Source organism: Passer montanus, unplaced genomic scaffold, assembly GCF_014805655.1.
Source record: "Passer montanus isolate IOZ18808 unplaced genomic scaffold, ASM1480565v1 scaffold17, whole genome shotgun sequence".
Lineage (NCBI taxonomy): Eukaryota > Metazoa > Chordata > Aves > Passeriformes > Passeridae > Passer > Passer montanus.
The window spans coordinates 11,072,756-11,083,587 of NW_024364270.1; the positions used below are offsets into that span (position 1 = coordinate 11,072,756).

The 10,832-nt window shown below is 43.9% G+C and overlaps 1 protein-coding gene across 2 annotated transcripts in view; it reads right to left on the reverse strand.

The window, feature by feature from the left end:
• The window catches only part of EEA1 (early endosome antigen 1), a 68,793-nt gene extending 66,642 nt beyond the window's left edge, over positions 1–2,151 (reverse strand). The window contains exon 1 of one of the 2 annotated variants that reach the window (XM_039703900.1): positions 1,997–2,151. In XM_039703900.1, the coding sequence (XP_039559834.1) occupies positions 1,997–2,020 (24 nt within the window). In that variant the 5' untranslated portion in view covers positions 2,021–2,151. The remainder of the gene's footprint in view (positions 1–1,996) is intronic. The other variant, XM_039703901.1, reaches the window with a different exon arrangement.
• Positions 2,152–10,832: the final 8,681 nt, after the last annotated feature.

Sequence of the window (10,832 nt, forward strand, 5' to 3'; positions counted from 1 at the left end):
TTTTCAAAAAACATACTTTTTTAACTCAAGTAATATTACCATTAATGACTAGCTCTCTGGCTAGAAAGGGTGGCACCACCTATAACCATGCAACAAACCAAACAGATATGCAAGAAGCTATGTTTCAGTGACAGAAAGGCAGGGCTTGTTTGCCAGCTATACAAATGATGGACAATAAAATGATCAAGAGGAGGTTCCTTATCCCTCAAATTACTGCACAAGACACATGAATTGAGAATGATGTTCTTTATTAAAATATCTGACATAAACCTAAGGTTCATTAATACCAAAGTACAGCAGAAGTATTTTTCACAGTTGGCCAACCAGAGCGCAAGTCAAAATGGTACATATGTACAAGGTTGTGCATGCAATCACTATTTTTACAAAATGCCTAAAGTCCCTTTTAGTATGAGGCAAATTTTTAAAAGCCTAGTTATTTTCAGCAATTAAAGGTTAACACCTTCAAAAATCTTGGCATTTCTCTCATTTTTAGGCAGGAAGAAGTCTGTTTTGCCTTTCTTGACAATAAGCTCTCCTGTAATCCTGTAACTTTCAGGAGCCACTGGAGAACTATTTGTTCAGTCTTGTAGGAAAAAATGTCTGTTTCTCACACAGAAACTTTTGCACTGACTTTAGATGTTTATAAGATGTGTTTAGCAGAATTCATAATTAGGGGCAAATATCCTTTGGCACTGTATGAAGCTTTTCCTCTTTTACAGAAGCTTTCCTTGATGGCCTGGTGTTACTCAGAATCAATAAACACCCAGTTAACTGCTGCCAATATTTAATTAGGTCCGTACTAAGTCTCCCCGCTTGTTAGCAGGGCTTCCCATTAAGCTTCAGGAAGGAAGTTCTTCTGTGTAAACACGAAGCTCCAAATAGACCAAGATCTTCACCTGCTCAGGATCTATGACCGAAAAATCATCTGAGGTACGTTTTACACTGAAAAAGTTGGTGGTATGCTTACTTTATTTCCCCTAACTCTCATTCTTATGGCAACGCTTCTTTGCATGGCAGACAAGGAGAGCAAGCCAGCGTTTCCAATAAAACACTCTTTCGCAGAGGTGTTACACAGGCAGCACGCTTCGGAAGGAACAGCGGATAAAACGGGGAGAGCAGCTGGTTTTCCCTCTACCCGCGTGCGCCTCCTGCGCCACCGCTCTGGGGCGGTGCGGGCTCTGGAGCGCTGCCTGCCCCCCGCCGCCGTGACTCAACCCTGCTGGGCGCATCCCCGGCACCGCGCCGGCACCTGCCCGGGCCAGCGCCTCCCGCAGCTCCCCGCCGAGCCGCAGGCCGCCTGCAAGGCGACCGGCACCGGCGCGGGGTCTGGGCAAGCGAGAAGGGTTTCATAAACCAGGGTCACAACTTGGCTTTCCAAGCCCGGCAGAGCTGCCGGAAAAGCCGGTTCTTAAACCATGGGAGGCGGCCGGACGGCGGCGGCCGGGCTGGCTCCCGGCGTTCGGAGCCTGCTGCCTGCCAGCCCCGGAGGAAATCACCGCAGGTCCCGGCGGCGGCTCTCCCCAGGCCGGGCTTCCCTTTATCCTGCCCTATGAGCGGGCGGCCGCAGCCGCGGCGACCAGCGCAGGCGGCGGGCGGAGACGCCGCCGCGCTACGGAAAGGAGCCACGCCGGCCAGGGCCGGCCCTCGCCCCTCCGACAGGCCCGGCCGCGGGAACCGCCCGCCGCCAGCACCTCCGCCCAGCCCGGGGGACGACACCGCCCCCAGCCGGGACGGCGGGCCCGGCCCGTCCCGTCCTGTCCCGTCGGGGCTCGGGCCGTCCCGCAGCGAGAGGGCGGGGGCGGACAAACTCACGGCCTCTGGAGCCGCGACGGCCCCAACCCGAACCCTGTGCCGCAGGACGGACCGGACAGGGCCGGCGGCTTCGGCTCTGCCGCGGGGAGCGCAGCTCCGAGCCCGGCCGGCACCAGGAAGCGACACCAGCGCGGCACCGGCACGGCACGCCGCCCTCGCCGCTGGGGCGGCCTCGCTGCCTTACCCGCTGCAGAATCCGCCTGAGCATGGTGGTAGAGCGCGGATGCCGCCGGACTGCCGCGGCCAGGCCGAAGGGAAACCCCGGGGCCCCGCAGGAGCCCGGTGCGGCCCGCTCGCCCCGTGACAGCCGCCGCGGCCGGGGAGGCGGGGCAGCCGCTGCGCTCCGCCCCGGGGAGGGGCGGGTCCCGCGGGGAAGGGGCTGCGGACACCGCCCGGCCGCGGGGAGTGCAGGAGGCAGACAGGGTCGAGGTGCAGAGGGTGCCGGGGGCTGCTCCCGGGACGGGATGGGACCCGGCTCCTTCTCGCCGCACCGGGCCCAGCGCCGCAGGTCTCGGTCCGTCCCTGCGCTGTGGCCGGGTCTCCGCCGCCCGAGAGGCGTCCTGGCTGCTGAGGGCAGGGCGGGGTAAACGGAGGGCGGCGGGGTCTCTGCCCCCGGCCCCCGGCCGTTCTCCTCTCGGGGGCTGCCCCAGGCTCCCGACAGCTGCGGGCCCCTTGCTACTGGCACCAATGTGGCATCGGCCGAGAGAAGGAAAGGGCTGTAGTTTGAGCTGAGGGCTCACGGGAGGAGGCAAAGCGCAAATGCAGCGCCGTGTTACTTTGTTACTTCTGCGGCATGGAAAGTACTGACAAACGCGCGTTCAGGAAGGGTTGTTGAAGTGAACTTGTTTGCATAATTAATCTCAAATTTAATTCTGATGAAGCAGCTCCTTGCTTCAAGCCCTCAGCTGAAAAGACGACCTTATGGCATAACCCATTAGGTGTTTCTTAAATATTAGAAAAGAACATTTTACTCACACAAACACACACCTACCTTAAAAAAAAAGAAAGGTACAACCCAAAAAGCATCAGTTTGAATGGAGTGAGAAGGAAGTATCTTTACAAACAAACTGTGGGCCTGATGGTAGACAAGGCCAGGTGAGGAGATGTGAAAGGCGCAATGGGGGAAACCATAAATTCCATAGGAATTCCACTAATTGACACAGACTGTTACTCACTCAAGACTGCTACATCTCCAGATTTAGAGAAAAAGAAGAGAGAAACAAGGAAAAAGGAAAACGGGAGAGGGGATATACATTAGAAAGGGGTCTTAGGTATTTGGGGTGTTAGGAAGTCTGTACCTCTCAAGTCCCTCAGGCAATGGGGAGAGAAGGAAACTGCAGCTGTGAAATTAGGATAAAAAGGAGGAGCTGTGTCCCCTAAAAATATTGAGAGACCCCATGGGGAATGAGAGACCCCATGACCCCATGACCTCTCCCTTTATTCAAATAAGGTTACAGGACTCCTCTGTCTCCTTTTTGGACATAAACCTCCAGTGTTTGTGGATTAATTTTCCTGACAAGTTTAACTGAGAAAGAATCAGTATCCACAGGTACTGAGGCAAAACCCCACATCAGACGTGGCAAGAAAGTGATTGGAATACCTGTACCCCCTATAATATGTAATTGAACAAGTTATAGTTCCCTCTTCTGTCCAAAAGCTGCAATTTTCACATCTTGGATGCCAGGGTCATGAGTAAATAATAAACTTGGTCAACGACTAATTGTGCCGACTAGAACAAATATCAGAGCAGAGCACCAGTTGTGCTGTAAAGATCAAAAACATTTTTCCACCCAGAAGCTGACATTTCTAAGCACTCTAAAATCCTCACACATTGCGTGAGTTGCGAGCACATGACCAGAAGAATTTGGCTGCTGCAGCTGAAGGCTTCAAGCATGGCAGTGCTATGTGACTGAACTCGGTTTGCTCCAGCTACACGTTCCAGTGTGTTTTCCAGTGTGTTTCATGTTAATGCCATTGGATCCACAACCGAGGCACATTAAGAGCACACACACGCTTGGTAATGGCTTCAGCTGAGGAGTGGTGACTTTGGTCACACCCATGACATCGTTTTCATGTGTCCATGGTACAAAATGGCTTTGAAATTTGGCAGGTGGGGTTTTTCAGAATTTTATACTTGGAATTAATAATGGGAATAAGACTGGTTTTGTACAGCTGTACAGCTCTTTAACTATTTAGGCAGACCATAGAGACTTACTCTGAATCTCACCAGAAATGACTGCAAGTTTTATAGATATTTCAACAAGAGCAACAGCCTACACAACAAACTGCTGGACTGCTTGATTTGCCAGACCTGAGTAACTTGACCAACCCATCTTTGTAGAATGTTTCTTATTCTCCTACGTTAGCAATTCCTGAGTGCTCAGAGGAAGGTGATAGTGATTTGAGGACACTAGTTAACAGCCTTATATAAGAGGAGGCTTTTCTTAGCAAGACTTGAAAGGAAATACATGATCCTTTCCCTGTGTGGATGCTAGAACACATGCATCTGTCTCTCTATTCAAATATCATTCCCTCAGTAACTTGTTAATCTGTGGGCCAATTTCAAATACAAGAGAGTCAGATAAGGCTCAAAGATACTAAGTTCCTACAAATTGAAATAATTAGCCAGGGAGAAGAGAGACCCTGTTGAATCCTGGCCTTAAGAAAAGACTGCAGTGTGGCTGCTTTTACATACCAGAGAATGCACATAAAAACTCACCCTTGGGACAGAGATCTAGGGGAAAAAATTAAATCTGCCCCACTTCTAGAGGAAGTCCTTGGTTTTAATTATTGTATGTATGGTAATATCTATGAATTCATATGATGTGCTCTCCTAAAATTCAACAGAATTTTTGGCTCTTGGTAAATAGGCTGTGTCCTCAGGCATGGGAGCTGTAAACTTCCATTTCATCCAAGCTCTGTTAAGGGTTTGGTGACAAGAAGGTTAGAAGGTGCCTTTCTAAAGAGTCAATTGTTGGTAGAAAGTTGCAGAACACAACCACAGCAAAGATTTTTCCAAAACCAGCTGGAAACAGGTACTTTTTCCTTTAAACACAAGCTGAAGACTGAGAGTCTGAACTACAATAAACTCTTGCCTATCTGTCAAAGCCAGCATTTTTTTATTTCAGTACAGAACTGAAATCAATCTTTTGACTGTACAAGCAGTTTTCAGGGTGGCCCAGTGTGCACCAGCACTTCTCAGATCTTCCAATAGATAACTGCAGGGTTTTGTTGGAACTTCAGGGTGTTGTTTGTTTTTAATGGCTATGCATATAGTCAAATAAAAATAAATGATTTCTGGACCATGGCTCACAAGAATTGGTGTTCACACGATCTTCCACCCCAACTGTGGGCTACAAGGAGCCACTGCCATTTGGTAGAAAATGGCAAGGAACACATGTGGTATACGCACAGTACATTTGCTTGCTTACACTTACAGCCTACAAGCTTCTGGGCTATTTATTGTCCAACATGTTTTCAGTGTTCATACAGATGACTATTTTCAGTCATGTAAAATTCCTGACCTCAAAGTCACATGGTCACAAGCTCCTTTGCTGCACTGAAAAAGTATCCCATTTTTTTCAAGATGTTGTTTTTAAGTATCCTATTTATAAAAGATATCAGCCTCTGGTTTGTTTTCTTTTTCCTAGCTCTTCATCTGTACACTTTTGACTGTCACTGTGTGCTGTTCCATATACTTTCAGTAAGTAGTTTTCAAATTTACCAATATCTTTTTCTGAAGCTCTCTCCTTTCAAGTTGAACACACTGTTTAAAGGATATGGTTTAGTTTACATGGTGACATATCTTTTTCTGAAGCTCTCTCAAGTTGAACACACTGTTTAAAGGATATGGTTTAGTTTACATGGTGATATTTGGTCAAAGGTTGGACTTAATGATCTTGCAGGTCTTTACAAACCTCAATGACTCTATGAAAGGTGTATGACAAAATTTGGAAGATTTATGAAGTGCAGATTTGGGCAAAAATGTATTTTCAGCTGAAGGCAGGGCTATTTAGTAGCACACAGAGTAGTTTCAGTCTATGCTTGAACTAATCACCAATGGTTCCTGACCCATTCCCTTCTCACTACAGGGAAAAATAACACCTCTCCAATTCTTTAGAGTAGTTTCAGTCTATGCTTTAACTAATGGTTCCTGACCCATTCCCTTCTCACTACAGGGAAAAATAACACCTCTCCAATTCTTCACTCATGGTACTGAGGAGGTTGGCCAGAGCACCTGTACTTCCCTCTGCATGTATTAGAGAGTGTTTGCTCAGCTGCTGTAGTCCTGGCTGACTCTGTGGTGATGTCTCTAACAAAGAGCTGATGACTCGAGGCTGGTTCCTGTGCTACAGAGAGTCTCTTTCAAGTCAGTGAAATTGCTTGCATGAGTAATGAGTGTGTACTAATAAAGGTTGCATGGCTAGCATTAATAACAAATCCAAGAGCTCCAAGTCATGACTTCATTCTAGTATTACAGAATCTGAACATTGGAAAATTTGCACAGCTCTCCCTTAAGAAACCCTAATTAAGGACAGAATAATAGAATTATCTCTTTTATCAATGAAAAAATTGCTTCAGTCACTGATTCCTTTTCCATCCACCTCAATACTGAATCCCTGTGTAGCATATGTCATGTGGCTTTGCTGGAGTAGCCAGAGAGGCAGGCAGTGGAACTGGAGAAAGCCCAGAAGCATGCAAGGGAACTTAAGTCATAAATATGTATAAGTTCATGTAAAAAATAAACCTCATATTAATATAACCAAAATCTGAGATGGAGAAGATCTGCTGGTGAGTCATGCAGAGCACTCTTTGCCAAATGCCTCAGCTAAGAAATTATTCTGCTTAAAGTTGAAAGCCTGCCACAAAAGAAACATTTTCAAATTCCACCATAAAAAGCTGTGGTGATACCATGGCCATTCTGATCCCATTACTCCAGAGACATTAGGAATTGTTGGCAATTTGCCTGGGTACTTTCCAGTAAATGGCACAGAAAATGGGTCAAAAGGAACAAGAAAGGGCCTTTGTAGAATTTCACTGCAGAGTAAAATTAAAATATTTTGAATAACAGATTCTTTGGGGTTATCTGTTCACCTTGGCATGTGCTAATATACATATGAAGCTTCTTTTTCCCTCTTCTTAGAAACAAACTTATTCATCTCAATCAGTCTAGGCACATTTGAGACTATTCCAAAGATTTTTAAGCGAAATTGTTTAAATGCCAAATGAAAGAAGTAGGGGAAATAGAGATTATTTGCATGTCAGTATTAATGGTTATTAAAATTAAATTTAGTAGTGATTTCCTAGTTACAGTAGAAACTAGGAAAGCAGAAATTAGATAAATTTTCAGTATCATTTTGATCACCCTTCTGCCTAACTACCAAAAATGCTGAAGGTCTGACATGGGTTGGTTTTTTTTTTTCAAACACAAATCTAACCAAGTGCAACAACAAGCTTTTGCTCGGGTTATTTTGTTAGGTTGGTTGGTTTTTTCAAAAATAGGAAGGTCAATAGAGCACTGCTTCAAACACTGTCCTCTCTCTCTGAACATTAATGCACTATTTGTTCATGGCCTTCTATATAAGTAAATGCAATAAATGTTGGCTTTATTGAGAGTCACTGTGTACATGTGTTGCATCAGCAATTCAGTTAAACATTTTTAAATTGTCGGAATACAGGCTGCTAAATAAAGAGGCTGAATTTTACCTATACAAGGATGTTAACAGGCTTTCTTAGAACAGTAAACAAACAGACCCATAGAATTCCACTAATCCATAATGCTTAATGGTATCTGTTATTATAAAGTTAACCTCTCAAAGCCATCCAGATTTGTATTTCAAAGTGTACTGCATCTAGGAACCAAAATGCTATTTTTAAGGTGTAAAACTAAATGCACACTGCAAAATGCTGCAGCAACTAAATGCACACTACAAGGTCTGGCCAGGCCTTGATTTTCTTGCAGTACTAGCCAAACCTGTCCATGTAGCAATTGTAGTAACGACTTAGACACGAGGAAGGATCTTGGTTATAAACAAAGGAGGATTAAAAATCTTTCTCAGTTAAGCTTTTTTTTCCTTCTTTTTTTTTTTCTTTTCTTTTTTTGAGCTAAAATGTTTGTGCTAAAAAAGTAAAGAGCAGGATCTTTCACTCATGTTAGTCTGGTATAGAGCAGGTACAATTTGCAATTTCACAAAATACTGAAGAAAAAAAACCCTCCAAACCATCTAATTTATTAATGGAAAATAAAATGCATGTACAAAAGCCTAGGGCAAAGAAGGACTGGGTATCAGTGAGGGAAAAAGAAAAATGCATCCTGTGGCATGATGAAATGCCACATGGTTACACAGTCATCAAGGATCAACCATTCAGCAGCTGATGCTCCTTTCCATTAATGCCAGCTAGATGCATTACTGGGTCAACTAACAATACAGATTTAATCTGGAACAAATACACATGCACCACTGAATTTCTGTATCCTCTAAGCTAAGAAGAGTGTGGGTTATAGTATTAAAGCAGTTTTACACTTTCTGTTGACTGCAAGTTGATTGCAGGCAAAAAAATCTTCCACATCATATTCATTATAAAGCTGGCCAGAAGACATTAACTGCTTTAAAACAATGTTAATACATTTTGTTAGGTAGAATAAATTTGCAAAACACCTGAATTTGTGCTGTTTGCTGGTAGCTTTACTGATCTACAGTTAAGTACTCTGAAGCCCTATTTGCCAAGCCATGTAACCCCAGGCTGGCCTCTATACCTCTCTTTTCTTAGATGAGTGTTAGCTGTAATGTTAAGAGCAATGTCAGTGATGTATCTGCTCCAAAAATAAATACTCACTCCTAGCTTCCAGCTTGGCACTGAAATGGTCACCTAAAACTGGATATTATATTGTAGAAGGTTTTAGCATGGACCACATCTGCCTCAAAAAGTTTTAATACCAAAGAAGCAAGAAAAGCATCATATAAAGATTTTTTTAAGATTTAATATTACAGTACAAAATAAAATCATTCAACCTAAAAAATGTCTCAGTCGTGATTTAACTACCAGGCTAGAATATGTGTTTAGCGCACCAAAATATCTTGATGAGTTTGCCAGGTGATTTGAACAATCAAGAAATGGAAAATCTTTGAAGTTAAGGCATTTTATTCATATTAGACATTTCTGATCAAATACAGAGATTTCCCATAGGTAATAATAACACCTTTTTTTTGTAGGCAATTGGACAATACTGATTTGTATGAAAATCTTAAATTTTTTCAGCTTGTGTAATGTATTCCCAGATTCTGGCAGTATAGTTGCAAAAATATAAAAGTGTCCTTTGTCTTTAGGAAGAAGGCGAGGATCATCTACTTCTACATCATTTCCCAGCTGCCCAGCAATATTATGATCACAATAATTTGTACAGGACATCCATTTTGTTGCATGGCCCAAGGCAGAAAATGAAATGAGGAGTTTCAGTGTGACATTCAAAGAAATCTCCCAATCATGAATGTTGGCTCATTCTCAGCTTGGCTCTCTTGCACACAGTGGGACCTCACCCCAGTATGGTTTTGAAATCAATATTCCAGTCTACACTAAGGGAAGAGAAAACCCACTACACATGGTTCATGACTGAGCAGGGCTTTTTGGTCATCCTGACTTTTGATTCCCATTAAGGACTGGTGTCACTCTCCTGTTAGGGAGAAACACAGCCTGAGGCTCTGTTGACATGGAAAGTTGGACAGCATGTGGATGTTCCTTGTCAGAGAGGTGTATGAGACCATAACCATAGACTTGGTTGAGTATGGGAACCAGTGGGAATCCTCCAAATGCACAATGCAATGGCCTGGCTCTGAAGTTTCACAAGGAGACCAGAGACTTAGAAATACATGGGAAAAGGAAGAGGAAAGAATTAATTGAGGGTCACAATCTTATACTTTAAATATTGGGATACCAGATATGGAGTTATCTCAGTCTCACTGGAGCTTTGCAAGGAAGAGCCATAAAACAAAAAGGGATTTTATGAAGTGGTGGGCAATTCGTAGCAATAAGCAATTTACTGAAGTGATCCAAACAGCTTATTTTTTTTAAGGTTCCTTTGATGTTTAAGTACTATTCGTATAAATGTAAGAAATAGCAGATAATAAAAGGTGCTCTCCGATCCAAGCAAAAATTGATGCTGAATGAGGTTATTAAACTGAAATATATTATAAGAGTATTAAAGAGACTTCAAACTGAAGTCACAGTCAGAAGTTCAAATTGCTGTTTCTTATTAAAGATATTGGTTTCCTGATGTCTGCTACTCACAAAGAACAAGTGCTGACTACTATAACTGTCTTTCCATTGCAAAAACTGTTACAGATGATTATAGCAGGTCTGTCCACTTTCAACTGTCAAGGCCCAGACTATTTCCTCCCAAGACAAAATTATGTAAAAGCTAGAATTTTGTACAGTTATTATTTGCTTCTCCCTGAATTTATAGGATCTTTTAGATCCTGTTCAGAGGATGGCTTGGATTTGAGCTCTACAAGTTACACTCTTCTGCATCTGTAGGGTCATCACACAAAACATGAACCCCCACCAACAACCTGTGATGGCTGGGGAGGCCTCTGGAGCTTCTCAGCTTTTCTCCAGGGCTATCCCACAGCAAGGCTTACTCTAAATCTCTGGTCTCACTGAATCCTCCCTTGAAGATGCCAAATGAAGTTTTGCTATGGTCTTTAGTATGCCCTTCTTCTCAAACGTCTTCTTGTCTGTTCTTTCTTTGTGAGACCACTGGGAACACCTGCTTCCTCCACAAGGATTTCTGTCATTATCTGAGAGCTGAGCTGACACAGGGACAGATCCCAAGGGCTGTTCCCCCATGGCAGCATGCTTCCATCAAGTGACCACATTCATCAAGCAGTGCACCAGGAGGGCAAGATTCTGTCTCAAAATAAATCCCATTTCCTTTCCATATATCAAAGGTTATTTTTAAGACCTACAGCTGATGGCAATACTTTTTCCAACAATGACAGCCCAAGAAACAAAAAGCTACTTAT